This window comes from Engystomops pustulosus, chromosome 3 (assembly GCF_040894005.1).
Source record: "Engystomops pustulosus chromosome 3, aEngPut4.maternal, whole genome shotgun sequence".
In the NCBI taxonomy this organism is placed as follows: domain Eukaryota; kingdom Metazoa; phylum Chordata; class Amphibia; order Anura; family Leptodactylidae; genus Engystomops; species Engystomops pustulosus.
In genome coordinates, this window is record NC_092413.1 from 178,410,653 (window position 1) to 178,437,211 (window position 26,559).

Below are 26,559 nucleotides of genomic sequence, written 5' to 3' on the forward strand. Positions count from 1 at the left end.
TGAAATGAAAAAGAAGAAAATAGATAAGAGCAGTGGCCGCACATTTCTCCAGAGAAGACCACACTATGAAAAATTAGCAGATTACTATTATAATGGGACATTTAAAGACACCGAGGGAAAGGAAAGAATGGGAGTATAAATTACAGTAGAGATTTAATGACCCTACTCATGACCCCCTATCTCTGACCTGGAGGCCATAAGCCAGGACTCTCTTGTCATACCTCACAGGTTTTTAGTCTGTTTATTGCCATCCTGTCGTAAAGATGTAATATCTTTTGCTGATCACTGCTGAGTGTGTATAAAATGCTGTGAATTTTCTGTTTCATGTTTCTGTTTCAACTAGTATTCTGGAAAGCTCACCATCAAATATACTCCGTTAGCTCCAATAAGGTATCGCCTGATTTCTTCACTCTTCTGATGCCCTCTAGTGGCAGTTCTTAGATTTTTCAGGTAAATGTTTTAAATTGTATTCCTTTTGATTCCTGCTTTAGGTTATGGCAGTTTGCCTGTGGAGTGTGCAGAGTGCATCATACTAATTAAATCTGGTACACGGTCTTTATGAATCTGGCGCCCCCTACACTACTCAGGAAGTGGGCCCCGTTTCTTTGGTGCATTTTGTTCATGCTGCAGAATTGTAGGGCACGTCAGTAACAAGTGGCACAAACTCTGACTAAGTCCTAGCCCCCTTCAGGTGACATTTTTTTTGGTCTTGTCGGACACAGAGCAGCCGCGACACAAAACTTGTGCAGACACTTTATAAATACATGTACAAGCAGTTTGCACGTTCGTTTCAGTTGATACAAGGCAGGATGGATCTATGCTTTCATGTTGTTGACGCCAAATTCTGACCCTACCATCCGAATGTCGCAGCAGAAATCGAGACTCATCACACCAGGCAACGTTTTTCCAATCTTCTACTGTCCAATTTCGATGAGCTTGTGCAAATTGTAGCCTCAGTTTCCTGTTCTTAGCTGAAAGGAGTGGCACCCGGTGTGGTCTTCTGCTGCTGTAGCCCATCTGCCTCAAAGTTCGACGTACTGTGCGTTCAGAGATGCTCTTCTGCCTACCTTGGTTGTAACGGGTGGCGATTTGAGTCACTGTTGCCTTTCTATCAGCTCGAACCAGTCTGCCCATTCTTCTCTGACCTGTGGCATCAACAAGGCATTTCCGCCCACAGAACTGCCGCTCACTGGATGTTTTTTCTTTTTCGGACCATTCTCTGTAAACCCTAGAGATGGTTGTGCGTGAAAATCCCAGTAGATCAGCAGTTTTTAAAATACTCAGACCAGCCCTTCTGGCACCAACAACCATGCCACGTTCAAAGGCACTCAAATCACCTTTCTTCCCCATACTGATGCTCGGTTTGAACTGCAGGAGATTGTCTTGACCATGTCTACATGCCTAAATGCACTGAGTTGCCGTCATGTGATTGGCTGATTAGAAATGAAGTGTTAACGAGCAGGTGTACCTAATAAAGTGGCCGGTGAGTGTATATATATATATATATATATATATATTATATATATATATATATATATATATATATATATATATATATATATATATACCATCAGTATACCGAATACTTGTGGCCACCTTCTTGCTCAGAATAGTGGAATAGTGAGTATTCAAGATCTGTTCACACGGTGCGGTACAGCAAAGCGTCTCGCTGGGTCCTCTAATATTGGTATAGATTGATAAAACTATTGCAGTGGTTTTCATAGACCCATAAACATTAATGGGTGGATGAGGTTCAAGAAAATTGACTGGGATTTTGATTCTCTGAGACAATAGAGCAAGTATATTTTTAATGAAGCACAGACAACACACAGCTGACATTGTCTGTCATGTGAATAAGCCTTAACAGAATCTTCTTTCATGTGGTTTTACCGTGAATTCATATATTTAGTGTAGCCAATTCTGAAAAATTAGCCACACACAGTAATTCTCCTTCTATTTCTTTTTTGTATATTTCAAAATGATGATTTCACAAAATATAACCTTCACCATTATATAGAGTTGTATGAATATAGCAGATCAAAAAGTTCCGACGTTTCTATCATCTCGACCTTTGTCAAGTTAGATCTGGTCATCCCAGGGAAACTATGGGAGAAATCCCTAATTCAATATTTCTATTTTTTGTTTCTGGTAGCAGCCCTGCTTCCTCCTCTACCACAATAATTGGCCTAACAAACCACTACCAGTATGTTGTTAATCAGCTAAGCAGCTTCTAGATGATGTTTCTTCCATGGCCTGGTGTGGTGACATCATGCAAAAAATCTTCTTTGAAGTGAGATGTTACTTGGTTTTATGAAGTTGAGTAACTAAGTGGGCACATTACTGAGGGTAACTGTGTGGGGCACGTTACTGGGGGTAACTGTGTGAGGCACACCACTGGGGGTAACTTTGTGAGGCACATTACTGAGGGTAACTAAGTGGGCACATTACTGAGGGTAACTGTGTGGGGCACGTTACTGGGGGTAACTGTGTGGGGCACGTTACTGGGGGTAACTGTGTGGGGCAAGTTACTGGGGTAACTGTGTGGGGCATGTTACAGGGGTAACTGTGTGGGGCGCATTTCTTGGGGCGCCTTCACATGTGGCACTAGGAGAGGCCTTGGTTTGATCTCATAATCTTTTCTATGGAACTCATGTGATCGGTAACGAGCTCCTGGTTTTGTTTAAATGCAAGACAAATGTGTGAACACAGCCTTACAGTATTTGGGGGAGATTGTTAGGGGCAGCAGAAGGATAACACGGTCAAGGAACCAAGATAAAGGGACAATGAGGAACATAAGATGTGGTGATGCCTAATGGAGAAGGTTGAGGATGTGTCACCAGCAGTCACTGGATGTAACATGTTGGGATTTCCCCTGTGTTTCTGTAACTGTATATATTGTCAGTAAAGTTGTTATTGGCACAACCAAATGTGATTGGGTGATGTACCGGAGAGGGCATTACTGAAAGTGTGATACATATGGATTGGGCCCATGCCCCAGATCTTTTACAACCCTAGCAATGCCACTTGACAGATCTTTTGAAGTCTAGTGCATGATGCCAATCACATGTTAATAGGCATAGAGAACTTCAGTGTGTAACTTTCCTCCTCCCTGCCTTTATACAAGCAATGAACATCTCACTTCAAAGTTGATTTTCTTGATGATCTCATAAAGCTGGGCCATGAAACAAACACGATCTAAAAGCTGTTCAGCTTCTTGACAACATACTGGTAGTGGTTTTGGGGCCTATATCTGATTACAGGTTCCCTTTAAAGAATAGTTGAGGACAGGGAGCCCTATCAATCATATGACACTCCCTTCACACCGAATATATCAAGAAGCTTGGGCCCCCCTGATATATCCCATGTGCCGTGGGGCAGATCTGTGTATTAGATTGCATGGATGATCACACCTCCTATCGTTCAAGCAATCTAGAGGACCTGATATAATAGTAAAGATTCTATAAAAACGTTTTAAACAATACAAAATAAACGTAAAAATTTGAATCACCTTCTTCTTCCTGTAATGCATATATAAATAAATAAAATCATAAATATCCCCAAATCTAAATATAAAAAGAATTATCCTACATGGCTGTAGTAGAAAGGTCAAACAGTTCTCCAAATGGTATAAATAGAAATGTCAACTCATTCAGTAAAAAATGTTGAAGTATGAAGTGTTTTTCAACTTCTATAAATTGTGAGGCATAACATAACTATACAAATGTGGTATCTTTGTGCTCGTACTGACACAAAGAATAAAGGAAAGGTGTCATTGAAAGACATTAAACAAAGCCTCTAAGACAATTGTGATATTTATCAACTCTCTCAATACATTTGGAATATTTTTTTCCAGCTTTCAAGAACTTTGCACAGAATATTAAAGGAAACCTACTATGTAATTGGTTGCATTATGAAGCAAACATGCCTTGAGAATTCTGTAGCTACACTGATGCAGAAACATATCTTGGTTAATTACTGAGTGATTTTGCTGAAACAACTATTGTAACATTGAGGACCCTGGGAAAGCTGGGCTAGGCTGGCTGCCTACATAAATACATTACACATGGAGCTTGTATTACACATGGAGCTTAGTCAAGACTTGACTAATCAACCTGAGCTGGATCACTCATACTCAGCAGCTGGGTGATGGTTCAGCAATTGATTATTCTACCTTCAGGCACAACCCAGGGATAACATCATCCTCTCATGCAGTGAATATCTAATGTGCTAGGAGAAGCGCTGAACCAGCCATAGAAGCGAGAGAGCTTCATTATTATAATTTTATAATCGTTTTATCGGCAAAACCACTCAGTAAAGGGATTAACCAAGATATGATCAGTGTAGCTACAGCAGTCTCAAGGTATGTTTGGCTCATAATGCATAAAATCAAATGGTAGGTTTCCTTTAAATAGTGCAACTAGGAAGTACAATATGTAACAAGCCCTCATACACCTCTATAAATGGAAGTATAACAGCAATGGGTTGTATAATTCAAAAAAACGAAAAAAATGCAAAGGTAAAAACTGAAAATGATGTGTAAAGGGTTAATATATCCCTCTCCATTGTCCTCACGTTTCAGATTATAGATGTCGTTATAAAATCTTTCTAACGGAAACTATCTGATTGTGATCACATGTAGTTTGTAGAAAATGATATAAGGGAGGGGAAGATTTAGTAGAAGCAGCAGAGAACATGAAGCTGATCCTAGTGTTGTGCTGCGTTGCAGTCAGTGGCAGCGCTCCACGCGGCCGGCGGTTTGATAAGTAAGATTAATTCTTAACATAGTAAAGATTTTCATACAATTCAGTTTTTGCTTTGTTATAGTTTATTGCCATGTTTCTAACTGTCATCTGTATTTTTAAAGTGAGAAATTATTCCGTGTTACTCCAGAAAATGACAATGAGGTGAAATTCATTAAATACTTGGACAACCTAATGAAGGTGAGTTGTGTGATCATGCCGTAGTGGTGTGATGATGGTAAGTACTGCAAATACTGTGCACATTCTTTCAATGATAGAAGTGTCAATACTTATAATAACCATTGACTAACAAAATTAAAGTAAATGAACAAAAGAGAAATCCAGATCAAGTCAAATCACTTATCAGATTGTATGTGGTGTCCTATCTACAGGCTGCATGTTATAGAGCAGGAGGAGCTGAGAAGACGGTACATAGTGTCCTATCGGCAGGCAGCATGTTATAGAGGAGGAGGAGCTGAATAGCTTGTACATAGTGTTCTATCTACAGGCTTCATGTTATAGAGCAGGAGAAGCTGTGAAGATTGAACATAGTGGGGCAGATTTACTTACCCGGCCCATTCGCGATCCAGCGGCGCGTTCTGTGCGGTGGATTCGGGTCTTCCGGCGATTCACTAAGGCAGCTCCTCCGACGTCCACCAGATGTCGCTGCTGCGGTGAAGTTCCCCGGGGTCCGCGGGAGTGCACCATCCTATACCTGGTGAAGGTAAGCGCGTGCCCCTTAAATGCAGCGGTTTCTCCTAATCCGTCGGGCTATCGTTCTACCACGCCCCCGATTTCCGTCGTGTGCATGCCGGCGCCGATGCGCCGCAATCTGATCACGTGCGGCAAAAACCCGGGGCAATACAGGGAAAATCGTCGCAAATTGGAAATATTCGGGTAACACGTTGGGAAAATGCGAATCGGGCCCTTAGTAAATGACCCCCAGTATCCTATCTGCAGGCAGCATGTTATAGAGCTGGGGGAGCTCAGTAGATTGAACATAGTGTCCTATCAGCAGGCTGCATGTTATAGAGCAGGAGAAGCTGAGCAGACTGTACATAGTGTCATATTAGCAGGCAGCATGTTATAGAGCAGGAGAAGCTGAGAAGACTGTACATAGTGTCCTATCAGCAGGCAGCATGTTATAGAGCAGGAGAAGCTGAGCAGACTGTACATAGTGTCATATCAGCAGGCAGCATGTTATAGAGCAGGAGAAGCTGAGAAGACTGTACATAGTGTCCTATCAGCAGGCAGCATGTTTAGAGCAGGGGAAGCTGAGCAGACTGTACATAGTGTCATATCAGCAGACAGCATGTTATAGAGCAGGAGAAGCTGAGAAGACTGTACATAGTGTCCTATCAGCAGGCAGCATGTTTAGAGCAGGGGAAGCTGAGCAGACTGTACATAGTGTCCTATTAGTAGGCAGCATGTTATAGAGCAGGAGAAGCTGAGCAGACTGTACATAGTGTCCTATTAGTAGGCAGCATGTTTAGAGCAGGGGAAGCTGAGCAGACGTACATAGTGTCCTATTAGTAGGCAGCATGTTACAGTTATAATTTTGTTGGAAAGTATTCCGTTTATCTTATTTTCTTATTTATATCTGTGCTCACAACACTAATGAATTATGTCCCCCCTCCTCCCCCCCTTTCACACATATTTCAATCTGAATGGCATAATCTACAGATTTCTATAAAGCTGTTGGTTCCTGGACCATTGATTACATTTGCAAACAAAATCCATTGATATCATGTTATTTTTTCTTTTACAGCTTGACTTCTGGAAACCCAAATATGCTTATAATATAACCCCAAAAACTGAAGTTTATTTTCATGCAGATGCACAACAATCTAATGTGATAGTTGAGCTCCTGAAACAGGAAAAAATGAAGTACAGGTATGTAATAAATAAATCCTACCAACCCTGATAATTTTCATACACCTCACCAGGGGCGCAACTAGGAGAGGCAGGGCTCCATATCAGATATCTGCATGGGCCCCCCTTCCCTTAAATATATATGGTATACATATTTTTACAGACACATTTATACACTCATGTACTGTATACACATATTTATATACTTACATACACACACATAAAGTTATACACTCATAACCCCTTTATATACTCGTACATACATGTATACATGTATACACTTATACGCAAACATTTAAGTGCTCATGTATGCATTTATAAACTTATACATACTGAATATTAAAACTCAAACAGTATAAACACCCATACAGTTTGTGCAGATTGATACATTTACACACACATACAGTATATACAGATCAAATTTGCGCTCATACTGTCTAGCACATATGCATTATATACATACATATAGTATATATACATCATATACTTATACGTACGGTATACACTAACTGTATATATATAAATATATATATATATATATATACATACCAGCAATATTAACACACCATATACACAAATACATACAGTATACACAGCATATACACACATACATACAGTATACACAGCATATACACACACACATAGGTGTATGTATAGCGTATGATAGCCCCGACGCTGCAAGTTCGCAGGCCGATACATCAAGAGGCTTCCGCCTCTTGATGTATCGGGGCTGCCGGCAGCGCAGCGTTTATCCTACCACTGGAAAAGTCGCCAGCAGCAGCAAGTGCGCAGGCGCGGGGACAGTAACGCCCCGCGCTGGCCTACTCCCAGCTGGCCGGCTGCCCCCCCCCCCTTCACGCCCCAACGGCGTGAAGGTGGCGGATCGGGGCAAATAATCGCAAAAGCTAGCAATAAGCTAGCATTTGCGATTATTTCAGGGCCTCTGTGCCACTGGCATTGCCCCATACTGTACATACATACAGCATATACACACAAAAATATAGTATATACAGCATACACACAAACATAAAGCATATATGCACATATACCGCATATACATAAACACACATACACATACAAGATTCAATTCCAAAAAAAGGGTGTGCCTTTATTGAAGTGGAGTCTTTCTCAAAATGTTGCTGTGGTCACATAAATAAAGGCACACCCCTTTTTGGAATTAAATTTCGCAAAAAAGTGCTTCCACTTTTTCATTGATATTATTTGAGCTGTACCAGCAGGCGGCCGGCTTTGTGGGCGCAGACGATATATGCAGGGAGGCCTGGTCAGCACAGCAGGCAGGGCCCCATTACATTGTGGGTAGCGGGGTCCCTGTTACGGCTGTGCTGTTGCTGTATGCAGGGAGAGAAGGACCCAGGAGAACAGCATTGATACATTTTGGTCCTGCTGACCATCCTGGACCCCTTTGCAGAGCTTCGGCTGCTAGGCCTGTTGTTATGCCTCTACATCTCACATTTCCTTTTATGTGTTGCATGCCAAAATCATTTTGCATCAAAGCATTTTCAATAATATTCAGCTTATTGTGTGCAACCAATATGCCAGTTTATTTCTTAAACTGCATCTTTACCATGTAATAGATTACTAATAGAGATGGGCGAATCGATTCTATTGAAGCGGAATTCGTTTAGAATTCCAGGAAAACTTCAGTTCTGCACGAATCCGAAGTTTACGGTGATTAGTGGGAACATATTTTTTTCCCCTTTATTAGCAAAATGGCCACAAGCACAACGTGTTACATGGGGCAGAGAACTCTGGGATGAAGAAAGGAACACTCACGATCAGATGTGCAGACATGTTAGCCAATCAGCTACCGGCAGACTTATGTGATGTCACACAGCCCTATAAAACCCAGCCATTTTCAATCCGTGCATTTCACACTGCATGTGCTGTCTCTAGCGTCTAGCTGCTTGTAGTCAGTAGCTAATGGAGTGATTTTTGCTCAAAGTCCAGTGTGTACGTTATGAGGGATCTGTATACCCCAAATTTCAACAGTTTTTTTTTTGCTAAAGTAGATATCAAGAAATCCGTGTCAATTCCACATAGTTGATGGAGTGATTTTTGCTCAAAATCCAGGGTTTTAGTTTTTGGGGTTCTGTATTCCCCAAATTTCAATTCTTTTATGCTTCTAAAGTAGATATCAAGAAATCCGTGTCAAATCCACATAGTTGCTGGAGTGATTTTTTTCTCAAAGTCCAGGGTGTCAGTTTTTGGGGTTCTGTATTCCCCAAATTACAATTCTTTTTTGTTGCTAAAGTTGATAACAAGAAATCTGTGTCAAATCAACATAGTTGATTAAGCAATATAGAGAGGTGGCAGGTGGAGCAGGCACAGTTCGCAGCACAGTAAGGGGACGTCGCGGCAGGGGTGACTCTGTGAGGCCAGAACTGCCAGTGTCATCTAGCAGTGTGTTGATGAACAACCCAAAGGTTCTCGACTGGTTTTCTAGGGTTCAAAACCCGCTTCACAGGTCCAAGTAAGCAGTGGCACAGTGGCTCAGAGAGGCAGCGGCAATATTAGTCACAGTGCAGAGTGTTGACAGTAAAATCATCACCTCGGCAGTGTGGCAGTTTTTGTTAAGACACCAGAGGAACCGAGCATGTGTATATGTAGAATCTGCAGGCAGAAACTGAAGCGTGGCCAGGGAGCTAACGTTGGCACCACGGCCCTGTGTCAACACATGCAGCGTCACCATCTACTGGCCTGGGAGAAACATGTCTCAGAAGTGGTGGTCCACCCTGCTGCCGCAGCAACCAGGTTCAGATGCTCCTGCTCCTCACTACACATGGCGCCAGCAGTCGTTGAACGAGGCAATAACAAAGAGACAACTGTATGCGTCCAGCCATCCTAAGGTGCAGAAGCTGACCGTGCTCCTGTCCAAGTTGTTGGTACTGTAGTCGAACCGAGGTGGAGAGTTCCAAGCCGAAATTTATTTTCCAAAATAAAGCCCTTCACAAATATGTAGAACAGAACTTGGGCCAGGCCAGTCCTTGAGCTTATCAGTTTCTTGCAAGGTGCACGGCAGCGCGGAGGCGTGGAGCTGTAACGGTCAGGGCAAGTACATGTCCTTTACGGCCCACTTGGTGAATGTGCTTCCCGCCCAGCCATACCAACAACTTCAACAGGAGACGCCGCTTTCTACGTCACATTGTCAAACTGCTGCTCCTGCGCCAATGCCCGCCTCCACCTCCTCCTTCTCCACCACTTCAGCCTCCACAAGTCTAAGCGCTGTATGTCACGCAGTTCTAAACCTGGTTTGCCTGGGCAAACAAAGTCACACAGGGGAGGAACTGCTCCTTGTCATGCAAGAAGAAATCAATGTGTACCTTTCTCCACGACAACTGCAAATCGGAACCATGGTGACAGACAATGGGAGGAACATGGTGGCCGAGCTGCATCGAGGAGGGATGGTCCATGCGCCCTGAATGGCGCACATGTTCAATCTGGTTGTCAAAAGGTTCCTGAAGTCTTTCACCCATCTGCAAGACATTATAAAAATGGCCAGAAAACTGTGCATGCACTTCATCCATTCTTACAAAGCCAAGCACAACCTCCTCGAGTTGCAGCAGTAAAACGGCCTCTCCCAACATCGGCTGATATGCGATGTTTCCACCCGTTGAAATTCCAGCCTCCATATGTTAGACCGCCTGTAAGAAAAGGCATTAATGATTTTTTGATGATGCAAGCGGACAGGAGTACTCCCCTTTGTAACTTTGATGTCGGCCACTGGCAGCTCATGTATAAAACATGCCATTTGCTCAGGCCCTTTGAAGAGGCCCCGTTATTTGTCAATCGTCAGGACTGCGGGATGAATAACGTCATTCCAATGCTTCATGTCCTGGAAGATGCTACAAAATCTGTCTGGTCAGGGCACTGGACAATTGGCAACTATATCTCATGGCCACATGAGTCCAGTGGGGGCTTAACTGGAGGAGGATGACGTTGGAGCACAAGCAGAGTCTAGTGAAATTAGTGTTTTTTTCTACTCAGGTGACAGGAAAGGAGCAGGAGCATCCGGAGGAAGTAGAAGACGAAGCAGATGACCCAGAAGCACCGTGGCAGTATACTGTGGAGATGGAGGCCAGGAGTCTCTCAGAGTCACTGCTCAGATGGCCCGCAGCATGCTGCTTTGCCGAACTAGTAATAGCGCAAAGGTTATTCTGGTACTAGACCCTATGTTATTATCTGTACCTCTAAGGACTCTGTGCCTTTGAACCAGAACTCGCAGTAACTTTGAAGCGACACATCTCACTGAGGAAAAGCATTTCTATCTATTGTTTTTCAAACATCACTTTACATTTGGAGAGCGGTGTAACTATATTTGCCTAACTAGTGACAGCCGAATAGTCAACATCCGGCATAGGGATGACCTTTGGCTCTCCACCCTCTTGTACCCTCGCTACCGGTCCATTTTTCCAGCTGCCGAGATGGAGGAACAACTGGCGTACTATAGAGAAATACCGTGCAGACAGTTGGCCACTGCCTATGTGCGCCATTGTCCATCCTCTGTCTGACCAGGGGATTCCTGGCACTCATTGCTCACGTACTACTGCCACGGCTGCTGTGGGGAGCTGGGGGGGGTAGGAGTAGTAGCAGCTCCATCAGCAGCAGCTTAAGTCTGGAGTCTTTAATGAGCAGCTTCCTTCACCCGCCACCAGCAGCAGGAGCAGGCCATGGAGCAGACCCTGCACCAGCAGGTGGTGGCCTTCTTGGACAGCACTTTACCACCCCAGGTATTGGATCCCCTGGACTACTGGGCAGCCAAACTTGTGTGGCCGCAACTTGTGGAGTTTGTAGTAGAGAAGCTGTATTGCCCGGCCAGTAGTGTGGCATCAGAGCGGGTGTGCAGTGAAGCGGTGGCCATCGTTACCCCAAGGAGAACCCGCTTGTGGAAAGACTGACCTTTGTCAAGATGAATTAGGCGTGGGTCGGCCAGAATTTCAACACAACAATGCTTTATGCATCAGATTAGATCAGCCATGACACCTCCCCCAAATGTTGAGAAATGAGTCTGGATTCTAACTACCTGCCTCAGCCACTATTCTGATGCTGCCACTGATGCCACACATCTGCTGCCAGTTGCTCCATCTGCCTCCACCATCTTTACCATGGACTGGAATTATCACCCAATTTGTCATGGTGCCACTCTCTGGCCCCAAGCTGCTGCTACTGCTGGCGCCCACCTACACACACTGGGGCAGATTTACTTACCCGGTCCATTCGCGATCCAGCGGTGCGTTCTGTGTGGAGGATTTGGGTCTTCCAGCGATTCACTAAGGTAGTTCCTCCGACGTCCACCAGGTGTCGCTTCTGCGCTGAAGTTCGTCGGAATGCACTGAACTTCACCAAGCCAGCCCGGGTGCAGGTAAGCGCGTGTCAAGCGACACTTTTTTTTTAAAATGCAGCGGTTTTTCCGAATCCGTCTGGTTTTGTATGGCCACGCCCCCAGATTTCCGTTGCTTGCATGCCGGCACCACAATCCGATTGCGTGCGCCAAAATCCTGTGGCAATTCAGGGAAAATCGGCGCAAATCGAAAATTTTTGGATAACCCGTTGGTAAAACGCGATTCGGGCCCTTAGTAAATGACCCCCACTGTGATTGTACCACTCTCTGACCTCCTGCTGCTGCTGCTGCCACCATCTCCACACTTTGTCATTGTGCCACACTGCGGCCTACTCATGCTGCTGCCAACTGACCTCTGTCTCCCTGGAACACCCTGTAATTTCCATAATGCTGTTTTCACCCTCCACAACTTGCGGCGTTGCCACTATGTATAGCAGTCTCTCCCTCATCATTTCTTACCAACACCACCCTGCTGGAGACCTGCCAGGCTGTAGGACAGCCCTCCGGTTCCCCATACCAAGCACCGTGGCACTAGCGTGCCTAGGTCGCAACCGCCAGCCACTCAGGTACTGCGGGCCCGGCTGACTCCAGGCCCCAAGAAAAGGCTTGGCCCCGGTGGGGGATGTTGCACATGTATTTCGCATTGTTTACATATATGATTAGCACAAGCCCATCCCTGTTCTGCTTGACTTGTGCTCCTAAATAGAAGTCAACAGAAAGGTGTGAACACAACCTAAAGGATTAGCCTGGTGGGGGCCCACAGCCTTTATATGACCCAGGACCTATAGTTGTCTTAATGCGCCCCTGTATATATTGGTTATTTTCTATCTATAATGTATAGACTGTTATAATGTGTTACTTGACATCTTCCTTTATATTCTATTTTCCATTAGAATCGTCTTTCACGATTTACAAAAAGCTGTTGAGAATCAGTTTAACAAAGGACAAAAATCTAAAAAGGTTGCCACGCGCTACCATGAATGGAAAGAGGTTGGTAACATCTCCCATCACCATTTATCAAAAAGTAATTTTAAAAAAATTTATATTTAGAATATAATCATCTTACATGTTTCCTTAGATTGCTGTGTGGGCTTATTCTATCTCACTTAAGTACCCAAATTTGGCTTCCTTAGTACAGATTGGAGAGACATATGAAGGGCGTCCAATGCTTGTCTTGAAGGTAAGAATCTGTTTTTCCTGATACTTCATAATATGAACAAGTCTTCTAATGCATTTATTTATATTATATTTATATCCCTCATTTGTTTATGTTGGAAAAATATAAAGAACATTTTTTTTCAAATTGAACCACACATCCTCTGGGGGTGTAACCAGAGCCCCTCCAAGCTGTAGCATCACAGACTGTTACACTTTGTAGAAGCACATCCCCCTTCCTCTGCCTGATGTAATCTCACAGCAGAATGTAGTTTTAGCAGACAGTAGAAGGAGGGAAATGCTTCTGTACAGTGTAACAGCCTGCGACAACATAGAGTGGCTCTGTAACTCCCCCATAGCACTTCTGGTACAGGTGATTTTAGAAGGAAGGAGGCCATGGATAAGAAATATAAGACCATTACACAGTCATGGTGCCTGGATCTATGAGTAAGCGTCCCTGGTTTATACTGCTTTATTCTGACGAGTTGCCATTGGCACCGCCTGGTACAACCGAAGTTCGGGCAGTAGCAGGTGTGCGGCCAGGGTCAGACTGGGAACCCTAGGGCCCTCCAGTGAAATTGATTCTGAGGACCCACCTACTGCTACATGGAAATACTACCTGTATATTCTAAGGCCACGTTTATAAAATGCGTTTTCATTGGATTCGGACTACGCACAGGATTTAACATTTCAAATTGTGTCGCAAGACACGCACATACAAGCACCGGGAAGAAGAAGGTGAACTCCTGCGGACCTCGGCGGGGAAGCGACAGATGGAGGAACTCGGGCGCACGATCTTCATGAATCGCGGCAGATGTGGATTCCGGCGGACAACGCATCTTGGGGATCGTGCAGGGACAAGGTAAGTAAATGTGCTCCAATGTGCCAGAATTATCATGCAAATTTAGACATAATCATATCATGATTTCTGGTGCATGTTCTTCATGAATCTGCATTATACACAGGCAAACCCACTTTTATTGCAGTTTGCACTAGTCTTGTAAATGTGCCCCATAATGTAAATGCAGCTTAAGAGCATGTGCACAAGATGCGATTGAACTGTGTTTTAAGATGCATATAGGCACATCTGGAGAATCTCTGCATTCAGACATCAGGGAGGAGATTCCCCAGATGTGCCTAAAATGTAATTCAATCTTGTGAGCATGGATGTAAGGTCCAGCATTAAGTAGGACCTATTGAAAGTCAGCTCCAATTGTGACCCCTCATCTCCGCCTAATATTGATGCCCCTCATCCCCCCCTTATATTGTGCCCCTCATCTACCCCTAATATTGTGACCTCCTCTCACTGCCCCCTCATATTGTGACCTCTCATCTCCCCCTCATATTGTGACCTTTCATCTCCCCCTCACATTGTGGACCCTTATCTCCTCCTCAGTTGTGACCTTTCACCTCCCCCTCATATTATGACCCCTTATCTCCCCCTCATATTGTGGTCTCTCATCTCCCTGAGATTGTGACCTCTCATCTCCACCTGATATTGTTACCTCTCATCTCCCCCTGATATAATGACCCCATCATCTGCCACTCATATTGTGGCCTCTCATCCCTCATAGACTGACCCCCTCATCTTCCCCTCATATTGTGGTCCCTCTCTTCTCCTCAAACAAACCCCTCTCTTCTCCTCAACTTGTGGCCTCTCATCTCCCTCATATATTGTGGCCCCTATTATCTCCCCCCATATTTTGACCTCTCACTTACCCCTCATATTGTGACCTCTCAACTCCCCCTCATAATGTGGCCCCACATCTCCCCTTCATATTGTGGTCTCTCACCTACCCTTCATATTATGACTTCTTACCACTGCCTCATATTGTGACTTCTCAATTCCCCCTCATATTGTGACCTCTCACCTCCCCATCATCATGTGGACCCTCATCTCCCCTTCATATTGTTGCCCCCATCTCCCCCTCATATTGTGGCCTCTCACCTCCATCTCATAGTATGGCCCCTCATATTGTGGCCCCTCTCATCTCCTCCTCATATTGTGGCCCCTCCTCTTCTCCTCATATTGTGGCCTCTAATGTCCTTCTCATATTGTGTGCCCACTCATCACTCCCTTATATTGTAGCCCCTTCTTATACTCCCTTGTGGGCACCCTAACAGCTCTCTGCTCCATCCTGTTATTCAACTCTATGGGGGACATGTATCATAGTTTTGTCTCTCTGAGGTAAATTTTAGAGACTTTGGCGGCTAGTTTTTGCACCTTATGTATGATCCTGTCTTTTTACTTGTGATACATGTTCAGTTTTTCCTATCCTGGCAGGTGCAAATTTTGGCTTCTTTTTGAGACTTTTTGTTGCAAATGTCTCAAATCCACATGGACACAAGCCACTTGAGGGGGTTATATACAGGAGAGGACACTACTGTTAATTGGGATTTGAGGCTTTGTCCTTCATTTTAAAACATTCTAGTCACACCGCAGGGAGATGACGACATATGAGGCTGTGGTCACACGTGGTGTTAAGGGTGCAAACCTATTATAACAGCTGAGGAGAGGTGATTTGCTTAATTACATTACTGTTAACAGTCGCATGTGCGCATGCTGTAAACACATGTGCTAACGTCGCGTTTATATTGCGTTTTTTAAACGCAAATGTTAACAGTAATGTAATAGGGCAAATCACCTCTCCTCAGCTGTTGTAATTGGTTTCAAAATGCAATTAAAGCATAATTAAAATGCTACGTGTGACCTCACCCTTAGAAGTAACCAATACATTTTTTTTTAAAATGTACCGTAAATGCTAAAATTTCTGAATTTAAAAAAAAACAGGTTACTGTGCAAAATTTTAAACATTTAAAGCATGTGAAGTAATTCCAATTTACATGTTAAAATAGGGTCCATGAAAAAAATCTTTTCTTTGCACCTGCCCTGGACCAGATGCAGAATTGTGCCTAAAAAGTTGCAAAAATAAGTGATACATAAGTGATACATAAGTGAAAAGTCGCACAGAACATCCAGACACAGAGTTGGAACTGTGTGGGGCGGAGTCAGCACATGGAGGGGCGGGGCTACTAGGCATCTGGGCCCACTGGTCTTTTCACGCCGCACCGGTGTGCAGCCATGGTCAGAACGGCACAGCCAGCCTCTGTTAATAATCAGTGGGCGGCAGTGACAGGTGGTGAGATTGGAGAACCGAAGAGAGGAGGAGGTGAGTGTAAGTAGTTTATTAGGGTTTTTTTTTTATCAACATCAGTTTTATGTTACAATGATGTTATTTATGTCCTGTTCTCAAGATTGGAAACCAAAAAGCCAAGAAAGGAATCTTCCTGGAATGTGGAATCCACGCTCGGGAATGGATCTCTCCTGCATTCTGTCAGTGGTTTGTAACTGAGGTAACAGGGAAGTTTCTGTATTTTTCTGTACACAGTATAGTATATCTCATGGCATATAGAAGTTTATATACTGAATTTAACGTACATATATGTATATATATTATGATTTGTGATATATAAACTTATACTATACATCCTTTAACATCCTAACCAGGCATTAAGAACATATGAAAAGGACAAAGTCATGACGAAGCTCCTGGACAGTATGACGTTTCATGTCTTGCCGGTATTTAATGTTGATGGCTATGTGTACACATGGACAAATGTGAGTATGAGAGATATCAAGAAGTAATATGAATGCAACTCAGAGAAGACAAAACATTGGAGATTAACACTCACCGGCCACTTTATTAGGTACACCTGTCCAACTGCTCGTTAACACTTAATTTCTAATCAGCTAATCACATGGCGGCAACTCAGTGCATTTAGGCATGTAGACATGGTCAAGACAATCTCCTGCAGTTCAAACCAAGCATCAGTATGGGGAAGAAAGGTGATTTGAGTGCCGTTGATCTTGGCATGGTTGTTGGTACCAGAAGGGCTGGTATTTCAGAAACTGCTGATCTACTGGGATTTTCACGCACAACCATCTCTAGGGTTTACAGAGAATGGTCCGAAAAAGAAAAAACATCCAGTGAGCGGCTGTTCTGTGGGCGGAAATGCCTTGTTGATGCCACAGGTCAGAGGAGAATGGGCAGACTGGTTCGAGCTGATAGAAAGGCAACAGTGACTCAAATCGCCACCCGTTACAACCAAGGTAGGCAGAAGAGCATCTCTGAACGCACAGTACTTCGAACTTTGAGGCAGATGGGCTACAGCAGCAGAAGACCACACCGGGTGCCACTCCTTTCAGCTAAGATCAGGAAACTGAGGCTACAATTTGCACAAGCTCATCGAAATTGGACAGTAGAAGATTGGAAAAACGTTGCCTGGTCTGATGAGTCTCGATTTCTGCTGCGACATTCGGATGGTAGGGTCAGAATTTGGTGTCAACAACAGGAAAGCATGGATCCATCCTGCCTTGTATCAACAGTTCAGGCTGGTGGTGGTGGTGTCATGGTGTGGGGAATATTTTCTTGGCACTCTTTGGGCCCCTTGGTACCAATTGAGCATCGTTGCAACGCCACAGCCTACCTGAGTATTGTTGCTGACCATGTCCATCCCTTTATGACCACAATGTACCCAACATCTGATGGCTACTTTCAGCAGGATAATGCGCCATGTCATAAAGCTGGAATCATCTCAGACTGGTTTCTTGAACATGACAATGAGTTCATTGTACTCAAATGGCCTCCACAGTCACCAGATCTCAATCCAATAGAGCATCTTTGGGATGTGGTGGAACGGGAGATTCACATCATGGATATGCAGCCGACAAATCTGCGGCAACTGTGTGATGCCATCATGTCAATATGGACCAAAATCTCTGAGGAATGCTTCCAGCACCTTGTTGAATCTATGCCACGAAGAATTGAGGCAGTTCTGAAGGCAAAAGGGGGTCCAACCCGTTACTAGCATGGTGTACCTAATAAAGTGGCTGGTGAGTGTATACAATATATAGAGTACAGTGATATTAGATGGTGGCTACAATATGAAGAACAGGAGATATATTCATAAACATGGAAACCGAGATCTGAAGAGCTATTATGTGTATGTCAATGGAAGCCTTGGAGAAAACTAGCACGTGGTTTAAAGGAAAACCATTTGTTTTCATGCATTGTGAACCAAACATACCAAGAGAATTCTGTAGTGACACTGATGCAGAAACACATCTTGTTTAATCCCTGATCTGAGTGCTTTTCCTCAAAAAACAATTGTAAATTCAGGACCTTGGGAAAGCTGAGTTGCATGCTGGCTGCCATTCATAAACATATTACATGGAGCTTCCTGAACTGTCCAGACAGGACTAATCAACCTGAGCTGGATCACTCATACACAGCAGCTGTGGGATGGTGCAGCGATTGATTACTTCTGCATGTCAGAGACAACACAGTGATTACATCATTCTCTAAAGCGAATTGGAAAAAGATCAGTCCCAGCTCTGTAATTAAAAATAGTAACTTCCTTTATCATAACATATTTAAAGAGAACCTACCACCACGAATCTACCTATAAAGGTAGATCGGGTGGTAGGTGGATGTAAGGGACATGAGGATAGCTCTTTTTAGAGCTAATCCTCACGTCCCCGCTAACTTTTGGGAAACTTTATTGACCTAATATGTAAATTTCGTTATGCGGCTACTGGGGCGTGGAGTAGCGGGAAGAGGCTACATAGCGCGGCTACTCCACGCCCCAGTAGCCACATTACTCCTCCTACCCTGTTGTGTGCGGCGCGCAGCTACGAGGAGCCCGGCCTCGGAGCTGGGACTGCTCAGCCGGCGTTCTGCGCATGCGCAGAACGCCATCATGACGGACGAGGGCGCGCAGCTACGAGGAGCTGCGCGCCGCACGCAACAGGGTAGGAGGAGTAATGTGGCTACTGGGGCGTGGAGTAGCCGCTCTGTGTAGCCTCGTGCCGGCTACTCCACGCCCCAGTAGCCGCATAACGAAATTTACATATTAGGTCAATAAAGTTTCCCAAAAGTTAGCGGGGACGTGAGGATTAGCTCTAAAAAGAGCTATCCTCACGTCCCTTACATCCACCTACCACCCGATCTACCTTTATAGGTAGATTCGTGGTGGTAGGTTCCCTTTAAATACAGTAACATGAAAATCAATACTAAGCGGCTGATGCGTTTCGGGCGAGAGAGAAATCACATGCCCTCCACTATGACTAGCAAACTATGAAACACGTCAGCTGCTTAGCATGGATTGTCATGTCTCTGTATTTTAATATATTATAATAAAGGAAGTTACTATTTTTAATTATGGAGCTGGGGCCGATGTTTTTCAATTCGCTTACAAAGTTTTTTGTCTGCTGTCCAGACAGCTCTGATTTAAATCAATGGTATTCAGCTGAATATGGCAGTAAAGTCTTTTTACAAAGTGATATTTTCTGATGCAGTGCATAATTAGGATAAGAGGAAAAGCGCCGGGGCAGCCACAGAAGCCACAGAGCCTCATTATAATAATTTTATAATAGTTTTTTCAGCAAAAACACTCAGCTCAGGGATTAAACAAGATATGTTTCAGTGTAGCTACAGCATTCTCAAGGTATATTTGGTTCACAATGCATAAAAACAAATGGTAGATTTCTATTAAAGGTTACAACAATCTAAAAAAATTAATGTATATATATACATTATAAAAATATATACATAATAAAAAAGGTTCAGCAGCACACCATCTTGTGAAGAAAATTTAAATGAGCTTTATTCCCTTGCCACCACATTTCAGCTTCTTTAAGCCTTTGGCAAGCTCTGCCCTGTTAGCTGGCACCCTTTCTTTTGTTTTGGAGCAGTGTCGTGATTTTTTGTACTGTATATATATTTATATATATTTAATTACAGACTGTATATAGGAGGACTAGACATCTTGCCTAAGGTGCTCTCTGCAGCACTCAGAGATATGCATTATAGAAGGCTCTTGCATTGTTGGAGAGTATTTTCTGTAGCCTATTTCTCCATGACTCTCTGTGCCATTTGACACATCTCTTTTGTTTCCTAGTACAGTTTAGCTTATTTAGTGTCTGGCGGTACATTTTTTTGCATTGTCAGCCCTTCACTTGCTTTCTAAGATTCTCATATGTCGGAACATCTGTAGGACCGTTTTTGGAGAAAGAATCGGGCTCCTACAGTTAAAGATGAATGTACTGGCACAGATCTCAACCGGAATTTCAATGTTTCTTGGAATGGTAAGTTACTGCGGCACATGTATCAAACACTTTGCTTGTATCTTTCTTTATTTTGTGTGATGTCTCTCTACAAAGTTCGCCATTGTCTAATTTTCTGCAGTGTTCCTTCAGTTATCACTTGAATCCAGATGTGAAAGTTGCGACTTGTTCAAAAAGTTGCAAAAAAGTGGCAAACTTGGAGCTGATTGCGACTTTTGGAGACTTTTTGGGACTTATGTTTTAAAAATTCGCAAATTCACTAAGGACCTAGTGCAACATGTAGTAAGAAAAAACTATTAAAGGGGTTTGTACACAAAAAAAAGTTATCAAATTTTAATCCCCTAGTGATATTTACATAATAAAGGCCATTTTAACCCCTTACTTTACAATTGTACTCAGTTTTATTGCTGTTTTAGCTCCTATCACTCAGTGATGGTCAGTGTAATATTCCAGAGTGTGGGTGGGGACTCTCTCAGCAGACACTTCATGATTCCTCTGTGCTATGAGATTCTGTGAGTTGACAGTGGGCTTAGATTATCAGGGTACAGGTTTTATCTATGCTTTTATTTAGCGTCTGATCAGTCTACTAGTATCTGACACATAGAAATAGAGAGATGATACAAATCAGAAATGAGAGATGATATTCAGAGACAACCAAAATTGTAAACACCAGGACTGATAGAGACAGGTTAATATTATAAATGTGAAATGCGTTTTTTTTTGTTAATAACAGTGAATTAGAGAATGTGTTATTTTGTTATCCTTTAAGATATATCTGATCATCAGAAAAGCCAAAGTAAAAAGAAACAGAGGGACAAAGCCAGACTTATGATAATAGTTTCCTACAGAGAATATTAGTAACATCCAAGAGTTCATTCATAAAGGGGTGATCTTAAGAGGATAGGGGATAACAAGGTCATCAGTGACAGTCAACCAGCTGGGACCCCACCAATCACAAGAACAGACACCAAACTAGAAAATGGGTGGAGCAGAACGATTAGTATGTGTTCAACTACGGCATCAATTCTATGGGAGCAGTTTAAGATTACCAAGCACAGCACACAGGTATCTCTGGTACTCGACAGTGAATAAGAGGTCTAGAGATAGGTGAGCGATGTCCTCAGCAATCTCCAACCATCCCCATACAAGTAAATGACAAGCATGTGGCAAGAAAGGATGCCCTTTCTCCAGATTATCAGGGTCCCAGTTTTCTTGTGATGACCTTGTTATCCCCTCTCGCTTGGAAAATGGCTATGGATAGATAAAAGATAACCTATTCAGACCTTGAAGACCTATTCAGAGAAGAAGTATACAGCTGTAGCAGACTATCGCTCATACACATTTTTCTTGTACAGGTATTGATTTTGATAAGACGCCTTGTAGTTCATCCTATGCCGGAAGTGCTCCAGAATCCGAACCTGAGACGGAAGCTGTCAGTTCCTATATTCGCGCTAACCTTTCCTCTCTGAAGGCTTACATAAGTGTCCATTCATTCTCTCAATTACTCTTATTTCCTTATGGATATAAAGAAGAAGAGGCTCCAGATCACAAGGAACTGGTAGGTTTAATATTGTGAATGAAGGTGATCAACATAGATGATGACCACTTTATAGGGTCACTTATTACTGGAAATAATTTTTCTCTGTTAAATACATGAATAATTTAGATACAAGAAACTAGATATTACCTTCCTTTTTAATTCACATCTGCGCTGACGGCTTCACGAGGAGCAAATTATAATAAAAATGCCAGAAGAAAATCCTTTATGTTTTAGCCCAGTGAGATGAATGACACACAATGGAAGCCCAATGATAACCACATTGTAGCTGTGGGCACCATTGGGCATTTTTTATGGCTCCTATAAGGTAATAGAAAAACTATAACCCCTCCCTGTGATGTGACCCGAAACTCCCAGCGGAGATGGGAACATAACTTAAATAATACAGTTCTTACATTCTGACAACAGGGATATCATAGCACAGTCTGAGCTACTTGTAGCTAAAATGTCAAAAAACATGTTATGCCATTTGCCTGCTAGTAGTGTGCAAAAATGACACAAGTCTCATAAGTAAAGTGCTATTTCCACTTCACCTGCTCCACTGCCTCTCCACCATATGACTGTCTATAAGCATATACACTGCAGCATGTCAATAAGGTACTCCCATTCATAGATCCTAACAAGAAAACAACATTTGTCAATATTTCATGAAATTTCAGGTTATTTCTTATATTTTCTTATTTGAACAGGAACAAATAGCAAAGTCTGCAGTGAAAGCACTTGAAAGTCTGTACAACACCACCTACACGTATGGTTCAATCTTCAGCACAATCTGTAAGTTTATAGCGTGTTTCCTATAAAATACACGTTTAATGAAAATACATTCACATTATTCTTCCAGCACAAGATGCAAATGTCACAGGAGACAAGACAATGATTTAGAAGGGAAGATTTACTAGCCTTCTAAGCGTGCACTGACACACATATTGCATGTAACTGTTTGAGAGCATAACGGCTCTAGTTGCCCCTAGCAACCAATCAGAGCTCAAATTTCAGTTTATAAGCTGCTATGGGAAAATGAAATCTGGTCTCTGATTGGTTGCCAGAAGCAACTAGAACAATTTTGCTTTCAGACACCTCTGATATAGCACCCCCATTAAATTCTGTTGTACACTCAATAACTTTTGTCATATTATCTGTTCACATTTTGACCTAATGACGGTTCCCATTCGCTGTTTAACCCCTACACGCACCAGGACTTTATAGTACGTCCCTGCTGGAAGATACTTATATATCACAGCTGACACCGCACTCTAACACCCGCGATCGGAGCCATGACCACAGCATGTAAGGGTGTTACATGCCGCTTACCGGGGGACCCGATCCACTTCTGGGCAGCCCGAGGTCTGCCAAGTGCCCCGGGGCTGCCCGATCTTCTGAGCATTCAGACCCCTTCTGGGTCTGACTATAAACTGTCTGCGCATGCATCTGCATGCTCAGATCAGAGCATCACTGGTTCAAGTATGTAGAAGAAAAAAAGGATGAAAACACAAAAGTTTAAACATTACAATAAATAAAAAATAAATAAATAAAAATATAAGCCCCTAAAATGTCACTTTCCCATAAAAACACTTAATAAAAACACACAGAAAACCCCCACATATTTGGTACAAAACACAAAAAACTTTCCAAAAAAAAAGATCATTTTTAATTAATACCTTTTTAAAAAATGCTCTAAAAAGTGATTTAAAAAAGTTATGCACTGTAAAATAAGACGACTAAAAAGAACAACTCTTCTCGCAAAAAATAAGCCCCTAACCAGATTTGTCAGCCGAAAAATAAAAAAGTTATTATAAACGAAGATTGATAATTAATGTTAAATAACCTATGGGAATTTTTCATTAGGTCAAAATGTGAAATGCTTAAGACATGTGCCCTTTATAGAGGACCTATCATCTCTCCTGATCTGTCTATTTCAGTGAATACCCATATTTCCTGTTCTGGAACACCTTTTCAGATAACCCAGCATTATGATATTCTCCTGTTATTTCTTTTGTAAATATATGAATAATTTGCAACTGTGTGTTACAAGTTAGAGCATGTACCTGCACCCTCTGACATAGTCCATTCAGACCAGCGAATGGACACATCCAGGGCACATCCTCTGCTGAAGGGAATGGTTAATCAGAAAAGATGTTCCACAATCATTTAGTATGGAATACACATGTTCGCTAAACAGACATGTCAGGAGAGGTGATATACCTACCTGTAAACTAACTATTCAGATTAGCTAAAAATTATTATCAATCATTGGTCATGTTGGCATTTATTTGGCTATGTAACATTTTACGTAACAGATTAAATCACATATTCCCAATTTTCCATATTGTTACCTTTAAAGGGATCATGTCATCAGGAAGGTCATTTTTACATGATGACAGGTTCCAATAGTCTATGACATGTTGAGTTCAAATATGCCTTTGTGGTGCATCTGAATAATCCCAGTGGTTTTTAATTTTAATCCTCCCTCCCTAGGGACTCATCACACACTGCTGGCAAGGAACCAGGTAATGTTTTATAAAGTATTAAAAAGCATTGGAGATATTGGTTATGTAGGTATTGGTTATTCAGATACACCACATTCCGATACATGTCAGAGGCTATTGGCATATTCCATCATGTAAAAATGACCATCCTGATGACAGGTTCCCTTTAATGTGTGGGGGTCTTTAGACCACATCCACACAGTACAAACTGTATATATGGCATAATTTGTAGCCTGGAAAACCTACAAATGTGCAAATAAAATTCTTATACCCTTAAGTTTATGCAATATTCTCCCACGGTAAATGGCTTGTTGGCATCTGGTTCCTCAGTGGCTGGCTTTAGCGCAGCCTAGCACTTGACCTGTCATGGTTGTTTGGTTGCTTGGTCCTCATCCACACCGAGCAGGGTGGGCAAGTGGATTGTAAGAAGAGACAGAGGCCACAGTATGATGGAGGTTAACACCTGGGGTACTCCCGTTGGATGTGTGATGTAGGGATCCCCAGGTTGATGGTAGAGGAGAGGCCTGTGAAGTTATTGGCAATCAGGAATCATGCGTGGAGGGAAGATGTAAAAGATGAAACTTGTCATCTCTTTATTCCAAGACTTAAATGCAGCAATGTAACAGGCTAGGCTAACAGAGTTAGTGCTCCTATCTGCCAATGTCTGAGGTACCGGGTGGGATGCAGTTTGGTAAAAGATGCTCACAGCCCAGATTCAGGAACCTGGGGCTGGAGAAGTCAGAAGCGGCAATAGGATCACTATGAACAATCTGGAACTTCAAGTCAGTGGGAAGTTAAAGGGTTATTCTCGTCTGGGCACTCACATTCAGTTTCATTAATCTGCCATATATAAACATTTCTTCAATTAGATGTTGTTAAAAAAAATTACCCGTGTGAAGATAATTTCTCATTAATGTAGTCATATGGTCCCTTACAAACAAGATTGTGTCCTTAGATACGGCCACCTCTGTTGGTGGGATTGCACAAAGAAACCAAAGGTTTTTGTATACAAATTGTCCGGGAGTTACTGCATGTCCCACAGCCGTCCTGTGGTAATGAATGCTGAAGCCAGGAAGTCAGGCAGGACTTAATAGCCCATGTCTGGCCATCGTTGCCAAAATGTGAGGTGGTCGTATCTCGTTTCTAAGGGACTACATGGCTACATTTATGAGAAATTATCTTCACACAGGAACATTTTGTTTAATGACATCTAATTGAATAAATGTTTATATATGGCAAATTAATTAAATTAACACTCTCGGTGGAATTTCCGGTATCCGCCAATTAGAAACAGAACAAGACCAAGATTGACATAAGTAACATCAATTCTAATTGGTTAACAAACAGACTAGGTATAGTCAGTAGATTGGGTCATTACCAAGTAATATATATTTCATTAGTGATATATTAATTCCTTAATGATATGTTCATTAAAGGCAACTTCATATAGCACCATAGTCACCTCTCTATCATATGTTCCAATAATCTCGGTATAATGTTGCTCAATTCGGTTTCCAGATCCAGTTTCCGGCTCCTCTATTGACTGGACCTATGACCTTGGCATTAAGTACTCATTCGTGTTTGAATTACGTGATGAGGGTAATTATGGTTTTCTGCTTCCTGAGCATGACATCCAACCGACCTGCAAGGAGACAATGTTGGCGGTGAAAGAAATCGCTAGTTATGTGGCCGATCAAGACTTTTGAGATGTGTTGCTTTATTTTACACAAAATCTCCTAAAGCTGTAATTCTGCTTTTCCTACTTTTCCTTAATGTCTATGCTTATAATAAAAGTGTTCTACAAGAAACTTTCACAAATTCACATTGAATCAGGATGCTTGTAATGAAAAATAAAGTCATTTATCACTATAATGGGGCACATTTACTTACCTGTCCTGTGAGATCCCCGAAAGTGCATTGTGCAACCGGAATGCACATCTGCCGCGATTCAAGAAGATTTAACGCGCCCGATATGCTGCATCTGTTGATTCCCTGCTCAGGTCCGCCGGAGTTCACGTTCTTCTTCCTGGTGCCTGTATGTGCTTGATCTTGCGACACAATTTAAATGTTAAATCTCGCACTCAGTCCGAATCAGTCGGATCTTCCGACGGCACGCCCCCCCATTTCTGTCGCATGAAAGCCAGCACTGATGCGCCAAAATCTGATTGCGTGCAATACAATCCCCTTCTAAATGCCTGTCCCAGCATTTAAAAACCTTACGGAAATGCGGCAGTGGAACATTTAGTAAATAAGCCCCAATGTGT

At 42.7% G+C, this 26,559-nt stretch overlaps 1 protein-coding gene across 1 annotated transcript; it reads left to right on the forward strand.

Moving 5' to 3' along the window:
- Positions 1-4,645: 4,645 nt before the first annotated feature.
- Positions 4,646-26,117, forward strand: LOC140120638 (mast cell carboxypeptidase A-like). Its single transcript, XM_072139601.1, has 11 exons — positions 4,646-4,763; positions 4,865-4,940; positions 6,508-6,632; positions 12,864-12,960; positions 13,049-13,150; positions 16,381-16,479; positions 16,634-16,744; positions 20,182-20,272; positions 21,607-21,809; positions 22,499-22,583; positions 25,814-26,117. Exons 1-11 carry the CDS (start codon positions 4,693-4,695, stop codon positions 25,999-26,001), a joined length of 1,248 nt encoding a protein of 415 aa, XP_071995702.1. The 5' UTR covers positions 4,646-4,692; the 3' UTR covers positions 26,002-26,117.
- Positions 26,118-26,559: the final 442 nt, after the last annotated feature.

Excerpts from the sequence above, each read along its gene's own strand:
- LOC140120638 (XM_072139601.1), top strand. The coding sequence starts at position 4,693 with ATGAAGCTGATCCTAGTGTTGTGCTGCGTTGCAGTCAGTGGCAGCGCT. Across the intron at positions 20,273-21,606 it reads TTTCAATGTTTCTTGGAATG|GTATTGATTTTGATAAGACG; the intron begins GTAAGTTACTGC and ends TTTCTTGTACAG. Across the intron at positions 21,810-22,498 it reads CTCCAGATCACAAGGAACTG|GAACAAATAGCAAAGTCTGC; the intron begins GTAGGTTTAATA and ends TTATTTGAACAG.